The following is a 17554-nucleotide window of genomic DNA, read 5'->3' on the forward strand; positions in this document are numbered from 1 at the left end:
AAGAAATGATAGAAGCGAGGGCAAAGCACTGAGCTGTCTGCTGTGGTTAGCTTGGAATTGGCAGAAATGTTCTCAGGTAGCCACCTAAGCTTCGCACAAGACCGCTTTCCTCCCATTCTGGACTGGGCTATTTCTTTATCATGAAGAATGAAGAGTTTCTGCCCTCTTGCGTGACCCCCTGTCCGGGAATGTTCATTTTCAGCTAGTGTTTTGGATCAGTTAGAGTCATAGGCTTAGCAGACAAAAGGAGACAGTGTCTGTTTATAGTGGAAAAGTGACTTATTTTGAGAAGTGTTGGCTCCCCACCACTGTCCCATTAGTGGCATGCCTCCGACACTCCGGGGAAGCTGGTTGAGGGACGTTAACTGCCTTATGTGTATTTTTGCCCTTTGAAAGGTTAGAATCTAAATGTACCACAAGATATTTCTTCCTGAGTCCGATTAGGACAGAATCCCAAGCCGGGAATTCTGAAGCAAACCTTATACATGCACTTGCTCTGATACTTTTAAACTTTGGAGTTCATTCCCTCCCCTTCTAAGAATGCTACTCGCGAGGTATATATATATCCCTTGGTGTCACTAGCTTCTTCCTATCTTATGAGGAAGAGCCGATAAGAAAGATTAAAGAAGCCCAGTGCCAGGTGATTTATGGCAGTTGCAAAGTGAGAAAGACAACGTCGACTCCTTCCTTTTGATAAGAGCTTGAAACAGGAGACCCATTTTCTCCATTGAGCTGAGAGTCCCCTCCTCCTCGTCTTGGCTGACGTGGTCGGGGTGAAGCTGTGATAGAGAGAAACCTGCAGTGTGCCGCAGAGGTAGAACAGAGTAGCCAAGTAGCCAAGTAGCCAAGTAGTGCATTGTAGAGGGGGCTTCAGGGGTGGGGTCGCTGCTGCTGCTGCGCGTGTGGGACCGGAGAGCGGCTGGGCTCGGGGGCGGGGCCAGGCTGCCATGTGGGGAGTTCGGGACCGAGGATAGCGGTTCTAGGGCGCTCAGTATTTAGGAGAACTAGCTCGCTGAGCTGCCTGGAAGAAGCAGAACAATTCTTTCGAGTTCCTTGCAACGGAGGTTTATCCCGACAAGATTCACAGTGTACTTTACTTTGAGTATTGAGTGGTTCAGGAGCCGCTTTGTTTCATGTGCCTTCTGAAATCACCCCAGTATTTATTCAAATGCTGTGACTTTGTGTTAAGTCCAGGCTGGGCGACTGCTCTGGGTTCCTTTGCTGGAAGTTAAACGTCACATTTGAGCTCGCAGAAGTTTTGCTGCCTGCCTAGAGGGCACACATGAACATAAAGCAGCCATTTGTCCGCGGGCAGCTGAAAGGCAGTTTCGGCAGGGTTCTGGAAACCACTGCAGGCTGCCGGCTTCCTGGCACACCCACTGGCCCCCATGGGTTTACTCTGAAAGCAAACTACCAGGGATGGGAGGTGGGGTGGTGGTGGCGGCAGTAATAAGATGGGCAGAAATAAAAACAGAGCCTGAAAAGTCTGAACGACATTGAGCCAAGATGGTCCTGTACTGGAGAAGAGCACAGTGCTCCCAGAGCGGAGAAAACGTGAACATCAGACACAGTAACTAGGAAAAAAAGATCTGATGCTTGCAGCCAGCACTTTAAAAAAGGGATTTGTGTATCTTTGTATTCATAACTGTAGGGATACTGTAGGCGTCTTTGGGAAAATATATATAGCCTAAGCTCTTTTACCCAGCGTGCCGCGATCACAAATACCTTTTAACTAGAACCGTGTTAACAGTGACATTTGATGTATATAATAATTACCTTCAAGCACTATGAATCCTGAAGAACCTCAGGACCTATTAGCCAAATGCTTGAATAGTCTCTGTATAATACTGAGTGGGCTTTTTAAAAAAGAGCTGTTTAAATGTCCTTGAAAGTTAAAGTTATATAGGATAATTCTTAATCATAGTACAAGTTTATTCCCAAATATGCTATCCTTTCTTTGGCCACAGTGTGTAACAGGGTGTATTTCTGTTTAGCAGATCAAGAGGTGGGGATATTGGCAGTATAAATGATTTGTCCAAGGACAACCAGTGTGTCATTGTGGAGATAAAACAGGACTAGGCTGCATTCCACCAGCTCCTGGCCTCTGCAGCAGTTTTGAGAACTTTCCAGTCATTTTAGGAAAACAAAGTACTTAGAAAATATAAAGAGTTTTTTTTTTTTAATAAAAGAAAATCACTTATTTTGGAAATCACGGAATTAATCATTCTGTTGTATTTAAGAAGCTCTTTGATGTGTTCTGGTAATTAGTATTTACTGCCAGACGAATGTCTCTTGGGCATTTTAATTAATGGGTGGCTTGGCCAAATGAGCTTCTGATGGTAAACCTTCATAAGGGTTTATTTTTATGTTTCTCAAGAATAGCTGTCTCTTCAAAGCCCTTTAATTAGACAAAGTTTAGCAGCTAAAACATATTATTAGAATAATTAGGCCTTGGGTTAAGAGGAATAGGGGGTCAAAGGAGCAGGTACTGTTAGAGAGAATGGCGTCTTAAAGTAAAACCTAGCGTTGCATGTTTGATGGATGTCCAGTTCTTTAACAGCTTGTATTAAGTGACTCTCCCTGGTTAGGGACTTTGTGTTATTTAAAGTTCATTTGACAGATCTCACCAGAAGCGTAAATACACCAGAGTGTGCGCTCGTTCATCACTACCTCTGAACTCCTGTACAAAGTGGGGTTCTAGTCCTTTTAACTTCTAAGCTGAAGACTTCCTGTTTTCTCTTTTTTTTCCCCTACTACCTTGGTCACCTTGGCTATAATCAGGGATTCTTTTTGAGGAAAATGCTTCAAGGAACTGGTCTAGGAGCCACTGATAACACAATTGCAGTAATTCCGTTGAAGGGTCTTTCTTAATAATTTAAGTGATCCTGTAAGACGTTGTTCTTAAAATTGCTGTAGTATTGATCTCCCAAATTGTATGCTTTTTGTGGTCAGAATGTAGTTTGAATTATTTGAAAATCTGCTGTTAGATGGATTGTCGTTTGGCTCCCCTTCATCATGCCCTACCCCCATTTCTTGTTCTAAGCCCTGAATCTTGGTATCACTACTAGTGCATGTGTCTTCTCGCAGACTTCTCTTTGTGATGAAGAACAGATATATCCAATTGGTCCTGTGGGTGATCTCCATGGTGCCCAAACAGTTGGGTAGGATTATTGAGACTACTCTTGATAAACAGTAATACACCTATTTATATTATCTGGTTTTCTCACTTTCCCACTATCTCTGGATGCTTATGATGGCAAATGTGTCCTTTTCCCACCTAGATGAGTTAGTTTAAGGATAGGAAGTTGTTGTTTTTTTTTTAAGATTTTATTTATTTGACAGAGAGAGACACAGCGAGAGAGGGAACACAAGCAGGGGGAGTGGGAGAGGGAGAAGCAGGCTCCCCACTGAGCAGGGAGCCCGATGCGGCGCTCGATCCCAGGACCCTGAGATCATGACCTGAGCCGAAGGCAGACGCTTAACCGACTGAGCCACCCAGGCGCCCCAAGGATAGGAAGTTTTAAGTAGAGCAAGTCATATTGCCAGTGTTCCTCATCCCATCAGCTGTTATGATCTCAATATGTTATTAGTTAGATGAAGAACTGGGGTTTAGGATTAGCCACTATTAGAAAAAATACTTAATTGTATTGGTATTGGTAATTGGAAATTAATGGGATTGGCTCTGGGTCATCAGTTCATTTTTAAATATGGACGATAGCTTGATTTATAGTATTACAAAGTTAATTTGCTGTAGCTTAGTTAGCCACATTGCCAATGAAATAATTTCACTGAAGGTGGTAGAAACTTCCCTTTGTTTTCTAATGTTGCCTGTAAAAATTAGTAACAATTTAAGAAATAATTGAAAAGCACATAAATGCAGATGGAAAGACACAGGCATATTATTATGCATTCCAGAGTATCGTCACCAAATAAGTACATTTTTATGTTAAACTGTAAAACTTTGAGAAAGCAGAAGAGAGATTAGCATAGATGGGCTCCTTTATAAAGCCGTTTTCCCCCTTAGCAGTGACTAAGTTCTGTCTGTTCTTCTCCAAAATGATTGATTATTGTGACTCTGCTTTTTGACTCACCCTTTAGCACAGGAAATATTGCTGATTCTTATCTTCATGCTTATGTTTGCTGTGTGTATGTAATCTCATGCAATGGAGATAAGAGAGAGGAGGTGTTGAGTGCGATGATTCTCCAAAAATACCATGATAACCCTCAGAACTCTTTTTTCTTACGGTAGAGCATAGGTAGTCCTGTGCATGCTCATGTACACTGAAAACAGTCTGGGGACTGCTTGCTAATGGGTTTCTATAGACACAGACCAGGGCCCCAAGTGTTGCCATTTGTTTGTTTCACTTCTTCAACTGTTCATCTGGTGGCCCCCTGGCATCCCTTCTGGAGTCCATCTTTTGAAGCGATGCCCATGTGCAAAATGAGAACTCACTGTGCTCTTCTTCACCGCAGACCACCTGGTGGCCCATGGCAGAATGGCCGAGAAGGAGGCCCGTCGGAAGTTCAAACAGATTGTGGCAGCCGTCTATTTTTGTCACTGTCGGAACATTGTTCATCGTGATCTAAAAGCTGAAAATTTGCTTCTGGATGCCAATCTGAATATTAAAATAGCAGGTGAGAAGTGCGTTGAGGATGTGAAATAGGAACAAAAGAGCTTTTCCTTCAAGGTTCTTAAACAAGGGATTGTCTGTTTCCATCTATTCAGAAAGAGGTATTGGAAAATGAAAGATTTGCACGTGTGTGTGGCTTGGAAAATGATAAACTTTCAAAACACATTTATGTTCTTTTTCATGTAGTATTGGATGGAACTAGGCTGGGGAGGAAGAAGGAAAAAGGTGATATTTAAAATTCTCTCAGTTTTGTTGACAGTCTCTTAAATAATAAGGAATAAAGGATAGAATAAAGTGGAGAGAACAACTGCTAAGCTTGTAAGCCCTGTCAGCTTTACTTGAGGAGGCTGATTTATGTCACTGCTGAAGACTGTGGTTTTATGATAGTTTAGGAAGAGCAGATCTTACATCGGTTTAAAGGCAGTCCATCTCTTTATGTCCTCAGATTTCACTCGTCTGCTCATCTGAGGGTGCCTAAAAAGCACTTTTCACTGCCTCACTCTATTCCTACTTCACTTTCAATAAACTATCAGCATTTGCCTAACCAATACAAGCTCACCACCTATTGATAGAAGAAAGTGACTGCAGTCTAGACAGAAAGTAGAAACATGAAAAGAAACCAGTTTTGTTTTCTGACAGTTTTCAGTACTGCATTGTGTGTCCCCCGTCTCGCAGGTAAAAAGGGAAGGGGCGTCTCCTATAGAAAATTGAAGTACAGCTAGAATAGAATTGCCTTGAAAGTCAAGGTAAAAAAAGCAGTTCTAAGGACTTCCCTCCTTAAAAGGGTGGGAGTTGAGGGTTCAGATTTATGTTATATTACAGGTCAAAGTACCTACTTGTACCCTTTCAGGTTGGTGATTCTACTGACTGTTTTGTGTAGGTAAATCTAGATAAGTCTTTCCAGGCTCTACTTTCACATCCTTGGAATGTCACCGAACTTTTTAGTTACCTACGTTCGGCTGATGGATGCACTGTTGCTTAGTACTTTCTCATAGTTGTAAGCTCCTTGAGTCCTTCATTTGCCCAGTGCATGGTAGGCAGGAATTAAATGCTTTCTTTCTCTTACATAAAATCACATTTTTCCTTTGTCCTTAAGTCTGTTTTATATTCCCCAAAGCTCTCTAGATGCTAGCAGTTCCCAGACAAGTGGGTAGTGTGGAAAGACTGGCAATTTCAAACCCTCTTCTGTAATTTTTCACTGTAGCTTCAATTCAATTAATGGTAATAACATCTACTAAGCTTCACAGTCCTTAAAAGTATAATAAAATGTGTTAATTTCCTATTGTCGCTGTAACAAATTACCACAAACATAGTAGTTTGAAACAATACAACTTATTATCTTACAGTTCTAGAGGTCAGAAATTTGAAATGAGTCTTTTTTCTTTTTCTTTTTTAAAAATGTTATTACATTTTTTATTTTAGTCCCAGTATAGTTAACATACAAGGTTATATTAGTTGCAGATACACAGGTCGTGATTCAACACTTCCGTACATCACTCAGGGCTCATCATGAAAAAATATGGAACGCTTCACGAATTTGCGTGTCACCCTTGGGCAGGGGCCATGCTAACCCTCTCTACCGTCCCCGTGTTAGTATGTGTGCTGCCGAAGCGAGCCCCTGAAATGAGCCTTATGGGGCTAAAATCAAGCTGTTTGTAGGATTGGTTCCACCTGGAGTCTCTGGAGAATCCATCTCCTTGCCGGTTTCAGCTTCCGGAGGCCCTGCACTCCTTGGTTCTGGTCCTTTCTTCACAGCACGCCGCCTGGTGCTCCCATTGTCAAATCTCCCACTCCTAGCCTGATCCTCCTGCTTCCCTCTTAGAGGGACCCTTGTGATTACATTGAGCCATCCCGGATAACCCAGGATGATCTCCCCATCACCCAGTCACATCTACAGAAGTCCCTTTTACCACATGGGTACCACATTCGCAGGTTCCATGGATTAGGATGTGGGTGTCTTTTGAGTGGCTTTTATGCAGCCTGCCACAGATGTGATTGTAGGGTTCCTTGGATTACTGATTAGGGTAGTAGGTTAAAAGAAGGCCCTCTTTTTCTTCTATAGCTGTGTTCTACCTTCACTGACAAAAGGTTAAAAATTTTTTTATGCTTCCTTGGTTCTTGATTTTGACTTTAGAACCATTTTGATTTAGTTTGGGGAGATTAGTTCAGGAGGCTCTTTGTTTTGTATTGAGAAACCAAGTGTAAAAGCAGGGGTCCGTGATAATTGAAATTAGAAACGCCACTGACAAATAACTTGGGTAAGGAGATTTTGAGATGCTTTTCTTTGTTAATTGTTAAAACAAATCCATGTAGTCACAGTATGAGTCTACCTGCTGGTGTGTAATTACAGAATCGTGGGAATGCTGGTGGCCCGCCGTGGGCTCTCTGCATTAACACATAGGTGAGATTTTTAAGTTCATTAACCCAGAGTCTGCATTTTTATTATTTGTTAATAATAAGCTGAATAAATGAGCTGCTCTGAGTTGTGCCCTGATATAATATCTAACATTGTCTTTGCTCGTGCATTCTTTTTTTCATGCTTTCATTACCTTGTCATTCACCCACCGCCACCCCTCCACCCTCTTCCCCGCGCCTCCCACTCTGGTTTTGCTTTCCGTGGTTTCAGTTACCCATGGTCAACTGTGGTCTGGGAGCGGGTGATCCTCCTTCTGACGTATGGTCAGAAGGCCAGTAATAGCCTAATGTTAGGTCACGACACCTACGTCATTCCCCTCGCCTCATCTCATCACGTGGGCATTTTATCACCTCCCATCACCACAAGAAGAGGAAGGGTGATGATAAGGTATCTCGAGCGAGAGAGGCCACATGTGCATAACTTTCATCACAGCATATTGCTATAATTGTTCTATTTTATTATAGTTATTGTTGTTAATCTCTTACTGTGCCTAATTCACAAAGTAAACTTTATCATAGGTGTGTGTATATAGGGAAAAACATAGCGCATCTAGGGTTCGGTACTATTTAGACGTGCACTGGGGGTCTCGGAATGTATCCCCTGTGGGTGAGGAGGACTCCTGTCCTCAGTTTCTCAATCATTGCCTGAACTTCCTCTCTTACACATAAATTAGGTAGAATTCCCATTCTTACCTGCCAAGACTTCTTTGAACTCAGTGGGCCAGTGGGAGAAACGCTTCTAGTTGAAGCTGACCGCGGCGTGACTCATTTTGGAGAGGTGGAATGGATGGTTCTGACAGAATAAGGTCAGATAACTAATGAAATCAACTTTTTATTCTAAAAGCTAAAAGTAACTTCAGGATTTCTGATCTTTTCAGTGGTCTTTTGATGAGTTACTATTAAATCTCAGTCAGAAGGAAACTTCTAGACGTGAAGGTAACACACAAAAGAGAAGAGTTTTGTTGTTTTATTTAAAATATTGTTAGTCTTAAGCACCTCATTTCTAAAATCATCATATGCTACAGTGTCAAATTAACATGGAATTAATAAAAATTCAGATTAGGAAATTTAAGGAATTCGTGTTTTCCTTATGCCAATGTTAACCTAAATGGGTTTTTTGTTTTGCTTTGGTTTTACCTAAATGGTTTTGATGAAAAGATGATGCATCCTGTTCAAATGTAGAAGATGAATAAGTTGCTCTGAGGATGTTCGTGTTTACGTTGATTTATTTTTACTTTCTTAATGAATTAATGTGGGCAGTTTACATTTAACGCTGGATACTATAAAAATCTAGCTCTTAGAAGAGTCCATGCTAGCCTTCCTCAAGGGAATATGTGTTCCCTGGACATGACAGGTACATTTTAGTTACAGATATTAAAAGATGCAATGGTTTAAGTAGGAGTTTCCATGCTTAAATTCTTACCTCTGAATTTTTGTTCCAGTGTTATTTCTACAGAGAATGAAGCCCAGATGAAAAACTTGGTTTTCCTTCTGATTTTAGAATGGCAGTAGCAAACCTGTCTTCTATAGAATTATTTAAAAGATGTTTCTGTTATTAGTAATCCAGAGTAAACATTGATGGTTTTCAGAACAAAAAAATTTATTTCTGAAAGGCAAAGTTACTGAGTCTAGAACTAAAAATGTGTAGTGGTCATAGAAAATGTTTCTGTTATTAACAGAGGCTCTTCGCTCAGGTGTCATGGGAGAGAGAACGGAAGTATAAGACATGACTCCTGCCGTAAAGAATTTATAGTCTATTTGGGCAGCAAATACTTAGACCTTTGGAAAGTTAAGTAGCACCAAAATTATACTTGGTGTGTGTGTTTGTGTGTGTGTGTCTATGTTGTTTGTGTATGTATATATATAGAGAGAGCACTTTACAAAGCATTTTTACACATATTATCTAATTTCATCATATTTGGCATACAAATATAGCTTATTTAGAAAACATTAGAGTCTCCAAAATATATACCTTTAAGTTTCCAAACTTTGAATTCCTTATAAAGAGGGCTCATGCAAATCTTTCATGTAGAGGGTCCAGCACCGGGAAAGAATAGGATTCTTGGCCTCTAACCTTTCACTTTTCGTGTCTCAGACATGTGAGGATCCACAGAGGAGCAAATGAAGAGTGGGGAAGGTACAACCTGGCTCTCTCCGCATATAGCCTGCATCGCTGGGTGACAGCGTGTTCAACAGCGACCAAATTATACTTTGATACAATAGAAGAGATGTTACAAGGCATGCCATGATTCATTATCACATTAATTATATAGTCTAATTACTACAGAAGTTCAGAGGGTGAAGAAAGCACTTAGTTTGTGAAGTTCCATTAGATTGTGAATGCCACAGGGATGGTAACCGTATCCTGTTTACCATTTCATCCCCATGGCCGAGTGCATGCCTGTTCTCTAGTAGGTGCTCAAAACTTTGTTGATCTGAACTTTGGACAGCGGTGATGAGGACATAAATACCCTAGTGAGGGCATAACATTTGATGTGCGTCTAAAGGATGAATAGGGTTCTTTAAGGTATAGGTGTAGAGGAGAGAATTCCAGTAGGATTAGTCAGTCAGCAGGTGTTAATAAAGCACCTGCTATGTACCGGCCCTGATCCACGCACTGGGGATACAGTGGCAGGAAAGTAGTCCCTTGGAACTAACATTCTGCGGGGGGAGATCGACAGTGAACACATACACAAATAAGCCCTCGTAAGGACTATGAAAGCGATAAAATCAAAAATGTGCTAGAATGACTTGTGGGAGAGAGAATGCTTTTAAGTGGGCTAGTCCAAGCCTTCCAAGCAGAAGGAACAATGCGAAGGCCTGAGAGAGGTAAATTTAAGGTATTTGACAAGGTAGGAGAAAAGTTGGCACGGCTGCAGACGATAAGTAAGGGGGCTCTGGAAGGAGATGGGGTAAGAGAACTGGCTGGGGCCCGTTCCTGTGGAGCTTTAGGCACGTGGTGAGGATTTGGGATTTTATTTTGGTTGCGGTGGGAAGCTGAGTTGGAGAACTATGGGCGGCAGTACCCCATGGCATATTTGCAGAAAAGGTAAAGCACCTTGGCTGGAGGGAAGGTTTAAGCAGGGGAGTCATGCCTGAGAAGGTGAGAGATAGGTATTTATTTATACTAGATTGTGAAATTGTTTGAATACCAGGCTTGATAAGTCAGATTCAGGATGAATAAGGGAAAAATGGGAGCAGGCGGGAGGGACAGGAGAGCAAATAGGAAGGTCAGTGAAGAGGCTGCAGGAAATGGTCAGATCCTACATAAAGGTGTTGGTAGTAGACTTGAAAAGGAAGACGAGGGCAACAAATATGAGAGAGAGAGTGCATGCGTGTAAATGAAGGGTTTCTGGGGTGGATAACCAGTCAAACCTCCGGGCCAGGAAGAGGGACCTGCCAGTCCAAGATATGTGTAGAAATCGAGAAATCAAATTTTCTTACTGATGGAGTATATTAAGCCATCAAAGGAAAATGGTGTTGTCTTATTTTTAATGCCGTTTGAAAGCAATTTTAATTCTTGTCCCCAAAGATTAAGTAGAGAAATTTCTATATTTATAAAAGACTGCCTCAGAAAAGACCTAAATGTAGCTGGCTTACTCCCTGAAGCAAACTTATCTGAAATACTCAGACGTTATGAGAATGTTTTGAAAATTGTGGAAAGTTTTTTTGTGTGTGTGTGTTTTTTTTTTTAACCTAAGGAAGTTGGAAACTTTTCTCTCTAAATGTCGACTCCCAGAATGGTCTCCATGAGATAGTTCCCACTCCGGTGTTATTGTTTTAGTTGGCAGTCAGGAGACAGCAGAGATCTGAAGTACAACTACAGCAAAGCCAGTGTTTTGGAAAAAATTTCCAGAGTGCCTGGATCTAAGGTACTGTGGAAATATTTGACCTTAGTGTGGTGAGATCTAGACTATTTAATTTTTTAAAAGTGAGAAACTAAAACATTCTGCAAGTCCATTCATTGACCTTTCACCTTCAGGAAGAAGATGCTGAGATACAATGGTAGAGGGAAAAAAGGTGGTGAACCTTGGGTTTCTGAGAACCCTTCCCCAGTGTGGTAGTTGAGAATGTCCCTGACAGCTCACAGAAGGTGGTTATGAATATTCATCATACCAGTCACAAATTATAGGTCAAGATCGTAACACCTTTATTTAGGTTATCTTTCAGTGCACCTCCCTAGTTGACAGGTAAGAAATTGAGACCCAGAGAGAGGCCACGTGACTTTCCTGAATTCGTGTCATCGCAGAACCTGGGAATCACAGTGCCTCAGTGTCCACTCTCCCCCTGAAATGCTGTGTGACTCGCAACTAGAAGGTGCTTAACAACCTTCATGTATGTTGACCCTTGGGAAAATACAGTTTGAAAATTATCTCTTCTGCATCCTGTTCCTCAGACTGGAGCTTTACAATCGAGAAATGAACGCACCTTCATTCAGAAGGCATTTTTGGTATACACAGTTGATTTATTTCGTATGAAAAAATTCTAGAGTTAAAATTCAAATGAACAGATTTTTGTCAGTCATGGTTCTAGGTGATAAGTGAGGTCTTAATGATCTTGAAAAGTATTGCATCCTGCTAAGATCAAGGAAATGTTCTGTTTACAGGGCCTCACTCACAATGGCCATGCTACCAGTACAGAGCGCTGCTTCTCAGATTCTCCCACCGTGGTTTCCCTAACATGGAGGGGGACAGACTCACACAGGGTGGGGGGCAGTGTGGGATTGATTAGCTAGGCTGGAACGGTTCGCTTTTTAAATCACATGCTTTAGGGGCGCCTGGGTGGCTCAGTTGGTTAAGCGACTGCCTTCGGCTCAGGTCATGATCCTGGAGTCCCTGGATCGAGTCCCGCATCAGGCTCCCTGCTCGGCGGGGAGTCTGCTTCTCCCTCTGACCCTTCCCCCTCTCATGCTCGATCTCATTCTCTCTCTCTCAAATAAATAAATAAAATCTTAAAAAAAAAAAATCACATGCTTATTTTTAAATTCATGCACATTTTGTATTCTCCTCAATGTCATATTACATTTGTGTTAATACTAAAATTATTCAACTTTATTTAGCATAGAAAAAATTAATGTTCCAGGAATATGCGTTTTCTTTAGCCTTCACTTTCACATAACTCTTGGCACACTGCAGCATTATGCCTGGGGATATATAAACACACATTAGTTCGAGAAACTTGAGAATAAAGGATTTCTTCCCCAACTATAGGTTCCTTTTACACAAACTTTTGTTAATTGCAAATCATTTGTTTCGGGGATACTTAGAAGTCAGTAAATCAAGTAATGATTTATCACCACCCCCTCCCCCCACCTCCTTAAATGGAATAGTTTGAGACCCTGTGAGGGTAAATCAAGTGAGTCTACCTGCTAGCAGGTTGCTAATGAGCATGCTTGTAACTCAAACATTCAGTTTACTGCTTAGGTGAAGTCGCCGGTTACCATGGTAGTTTTGACCAGGATGCAGTTTTTCACCATATTTTGTTAAATTCACATCCATAATGGACCACTGGACAATGTAAAGCGTAAGGAGCACTGATGTCAAAAACCCAATAATGAAAATAAAAATGGTGATTTAACAGTGCTTCGAGAAAAACTTTACCCAATTCATGAATTGTCTTCATTTGATCACTGTTCTTATCTAGCACATCAAAATCTTCCTAGGACTTCAGAAACCACAGATTTAGGCACACAGACACACACACACACACACAAATATACATACACATGCACAGACACAGTGTCTGATTTGTTTTATTGGGAATAATGACTATCTGTGCTCATGTTTTCATGTATCTGTTGGCCAACTGTATGTCTTCTTTGTAAGAAAATCTATTCAGATTTTCTACTCGTTTTTTTTTAGTCTATTATTTTTTGTTGTTTTTGCTATTGGGTTGTATGAGTTCTTTATATATTTTAGGTATATATTATCAGATACATGGTTTAAAATATTTTCTCCCATTCAGTAGTTTAACGTTTCATTTTGTTGATGGTTTGTTGGTAAATATAAATATAACTTATAATGAACTTTTAAATCGTTTTAATAATGTCCTAATATAGGATAAAATACCTTTCTTAAAATTACTTTATTGTTAGTTATACAAAAATGACAATTATTTTTTAAATTTCTTTTCTGGGATTCTTTTTAAGGTAATATTCCTTTGAAAGGAGTTTGTGAGTCAAAAAAGTTGGAAAATACTGGGTACTTGTATGGTTAAATAGGTCAGTTTTCTTTATATTCTAGTCCAGATTTGTGGGTGGGGTGTTATTGTTGTTGTTGTTGCTTTGGATCAGATTGAGAGATTCTCTGAACTCTTGATAGACTCTTCTTCAGGAAAGCCTCTCTTCTCTATTTTATACCAGTTGTCCCTGAACTTTACCATAAAATTCATTCCCTACTTCTAATTGTATAGTTAGACATGTAATTTTGCCACGTGTGCCTCCCCCAAAGGACTAACTGCTCCATGAGGCCAAGGACTATATGTGTTTTGTTCACCTTGTACCAAGAACTCATTAGTAGTTCCTCAAAAACTTGGGGAGTACCCTACTCTTGTGACCACATTTGCACATTACCTTTTAGGTGGGTTATTTGTTTTTCCAGTGTTTCCTGTCATTTAAATTATGTTTATTCTGTTAGCTTTAACTTAAGAGGGTATATTCTTCCTGTGTTTAATTTCTCAGTGACATCTTAGAATTTCTTCTGTGATAGTTGTATCTTCTTTTCTCCAAAAGTAGGCTTCTACTTATTAGACCGTATGTCTTAATTTTTAATCTGGGAAATATTATTACTATACCTATATACTATATGCTCTATGCCATATACTTTATTTCCATTGGTATCTTCAGTTTCTGTTGAGTATTTGAAAGGACTGATTCATCATGGTCTAGAATTTTGTATAGAGTGCTCACCTGTCAACCTGATTGAAGGATTGGACTTTCATTGTTCTAAGTGATAGGATTTAGAATTGTGACTATAATAGTATGTATTCAATGTATTCAAGAATTCCAGTGAATATTGTTTGCAGGTCTTGCAGAAAGTGTCTCATTACAGCCCTTTCTTTTATATGTCTACTCAATACTGAGTTTGACGGAAAGATCCTATATTGGGGAGAGTTTTTTGTAAGAAGGGTTGGGGTAGTGCTATCTATAAAGAGTGGAAGGGATTGGTTTATTACCTCATTTAAAAATAGCTGAATTCAGTGATCCTAACTGCTAAGGTATTTTAAAGCTTTAGGGGAAAATTCATAAGTCACTCATTGAAAATGCCAGTCTAATGCTGGACTAGCATTTTTGTTTTTAAAGTTTCATCTTCTACAGAGATAGTATTATGCTATATAAATATATAGTGCTAGGAAGTTGGGGAGGATCAGAAGATCTGTAAGATTAAGTGACAGATGTGGAGCAGTCCCATATATGACATAATAGCAGCACGTGCAACAAAATGGTACTGTAGTACTTCTCTAATAAATTTTCCAGAAGGTAGATACAGTCTTTCAATCTCATGCATATTACCCTCTCCTCCTCTAATTCTGACCTGCCCTAGTTTCATAAACTAAACCAAACATCCTCCTCCCACCACCAAAAAAAAGCTGATTACTTGATTCTTAACCGCCCCCCCCCCCCCCCGCCCCAGTGAAGGAATTTCTCTCGTGTATAAATGCTCAGGCTGTGAGTCAGTAGTTTTTGGCATTACTTCTCTATTAGCTCCTAGTCAGGAAGTTCAGCCAGGGGTTGGAGTGATTGCTAAACATTGAGGACTTCCCAAGACCCATTTTTAAGAGTGAACTAATATTGTGACTCCTGGGAACTTCGAAACTCATCCTTCCTCACTACCGTAATTCTGAGATTCACACAGTTGACTCTTGTTTTGTGCAATTCCAAATAACACTTTTGGGTCACGTGATTTCTAGGCTAGTGGTATTGTATAGGAAAAGCAAGATTAGTTCCTTATCTGTGTCATGTTCCATATATATAACAGTCTAAATCCTGTTTATATAGTGTTCTTTCTGGAGTGTTGATCTTTGGTTCTTTGAGTCATTTCTAGCAAGAATACCTGACAGCTTGTCTCCTCCACCCCTCCCCTCCCATCAATCCACTGGGAAATTAATTGAGGGCCAAAATTATTTCTGTTCTTAGTCTTTGTCTATAATTGCAAGTGCTGAATTAGGGTTATGAGTCCTCAGAAGCTTTCAGGTTTTAAAACATGAAGAATCTTGTCACTGTGTCTTCTGGTGAGGTTGTTTATTTAGGATGGATAAATATTTTCCCACTTTACTTTGTTCCTCTGCCCCCTGCTTCTGAGCTGTTTACTTACAACAGCAAGGAAGGGAAGCACAGTTACTCTTGGAGGGGCTGGCTGTCAATTTTAGCTGTGCTGTGTTGTTACCTTAACAGACATTGTGAACACTGGAACTGGTTGCAGGCTGTGCCTAATCTGTTTACATCTGCTTTGCATTGCTCCTTGGTCAGCCAAAAAAGAAGTCAAGGGTATTGCTCTGAAGTGGTGGACCAAATAAGAAAATTTCCTGTTGCAGTTGTCCTGATCTTTAAATTAGTGCCATTCATTCTTTCCTGTTTCCCCTTACCACATAGACAGACCCAGTTGATGATATACTTACTTTTAGGGATACAATATCTCTACCCTATATAGCCCCAGGCTCCTGATCTTGCCCAGAACAAAGAATTTCAAGTCTCAAAATTGATAGTAAAGCTCTGGTATTTAAACCATCCCTAGAAGACAGACATATGGTTCAAATTAAAGTCTGCTGCTCTGTATTATGAGAAGGGGACATGAGATACCATTTCAGCCTGCAGACAAATGCTAACCAACCAGGGTGTTGGGGGTTGGAAAGAGACTTAACAAATTACGTTAGGAGCTGCTTGTGAGCAGAGAAGTAAATGACCATAGGCCACATGAAGAGAACAACCCCACCCCTATGGCTTCTGTTGTGCGGATCGGAGTATCCATCTGCTGTCTCCTTCTGTAACTCTTCAGAATATTCATCATTTTAATGTTGAATCTGTGGATCATAAGTCTTTCCTGTTGCCAATAAACAGTCAGGGACGTAAAGTATCTTTATGGGCATCTTCGTATCTGAGAATTTTTGAAACTATTACAAAAGTTCACCACAATATGTGTAGTTACCATGTAACCATACAGAGTTATAATCTCATTGACTGTCGTCCCTATGCTGGACTTTTCATTATTTATCTTATAATTGGAAGTTTGTACCACTTAATCCCCTTCACCTATTTCACCCATCCCTCCAGCCCTCTCTCCGCTGACAACCACCAGTTCTCTACATTTACAGGTGTGTTTCTAGTTTTATTGTTGTTTGTTTGCTCATTTGCTTTGCTTTTTAGATGCCACATATGAGTGAAATCATATAGTATTTGTCTTTTTCTGTCTGACTTATTTCACTTAGCATAAAACTCTAGGTTCGTCCATGTTGTCACATGGCAAGATTTCGTTCTTTTTTATGGCTGAGTAATATTCCACTGTGTGTGTGTGTGTGTGTGTGTGTACACCCCACATCTTCTTTATCCATTCATCCATTGATGGAGACTTGGGCTGTTTCCATATCTTGGCTATTGTAAATAATGCTGCAATAAACATAGGGGTACATGTATCTTTTTGAATTAGTGTTTTTGTTTTCTTCGTGTAAATACCTAGAAGTGGAATTGCTAGATTGTATGGTTTTTCTATTTTTAGTTTTTTGAGGTTCCTCCATACTGTTTTCCAGAGGTGGCTGTATTGGTTTACGTTCCCACAAACAGTGCATAAGGGTTCCCTTTTCTCCACATCCTTGCCAACCCTTGTTGTATCTGACTGGTGTAAGATGGTATCTCATTGTGGTTTTGATTTGCATTTCCCTGATGATTAGTGATATTGAACATCTTTTCATGTGTTGGTTGGCCATCTGTATGTCTTTTTTTGGGGGGGGGGAATGTCTATTCAGGTCCTCTGCCCATTTTTTAATAGGATTATTTGGGGTTTTTGGTGTTGAGTTGTGTGAGTTTGTTACATATTTTGGATATTAATCCCTTATTGGACATCTCATTTGTCAATGTCTTTTCCCATTCAGTAGGTTGCCTTTTCGTTTTGTTGATGGTTTCCTTCACTCTGCAAAAGCCTTTTCATTTGATGTAGTCCCTTACTTTTGCTTTAGTTTCTTTGCTTGGGGAGACCTATCCAGCAAAATATTACTAAGGCTGTTGTCCTTGAGTTTACTGCCCGTGTTTTCTTTTAGGATTTTTATGGTTTCAGGTCTCACAGGTAGGTCTTCAGTTCATTTTGAGGGGTTTTTTTGTGGGTGCATGGTGTAAGAAAGTGGTCCAGTTTCATTCTTTCACATGTAGCTGTTCAGTTTGCCTAGCACCATTTATTGAAGAGATGGTCTTTTCCTCATTTTATATTCTTTTTTTTTTTAAGATTTTATTTTATTTATTAGAGTGCACAAGAGGGGGTACAGTCAGAGGGAGAAGCAGACTCCCCGTTGAGCAGGGAGCC

General features: G+C 40.2%; 1 protein-coding gene and 1 non-coding gene across 16 annotated transcripts in view; one reads left to right on the forward strand and one right to left on the reverse strand.

The window, feature by feature from the left end:
* SIK3 (SIK family kinase 3) overlaps positions 1 to 17554 on the forward strand; it is a 242383-nt gene that overhangs the window by 161678 nt on the left and 63151 nt on the right. For all 15 annotated transcript variants that reach the window (XR_010407101.1, XR_010407102.1, XR_010407103.1 and 12 more), the window contains one exon: positions 4474 to 4635. Coding sequence is in view for 12 of the 15 variants with exons in the window: in XM_045894973.3 (XP_045750929.1) it covers positions 4474 to 4635 (162 nt within the window). In the remaining 3 variants the exon portion in view is untranslated. The remainder of the gene's footprint in view (positions 1 to 4473; positions 4636 to 17554) is intronic.
* LOC123858084 (U6 spliceosomal RNA) lies at positions 6145 to 6249 on the reverse strand. Its single transcript, XR_006794044.1, has one exon. It is a non-coding gene; the product is annotated as a U6 spliceosomal RNA (small nuclear RNA).

Source organism: Mirounga angustirostris, unplaced genomic scaffold (assembly GCF_029215605.1).
Source record: "Mirounga angustirostris isolate CCGP_5_RB_7025 unplaced genomic scaffold, mMirAng1.0.hap1 SCAF_13, whole genome shotgun sequence".
Lineage (NCBI taxonomy): Eukaryota > Metazoa > Chordata > Mammalia > Carnivora > Phocidae > Mirounga > Mirounga angustirostris.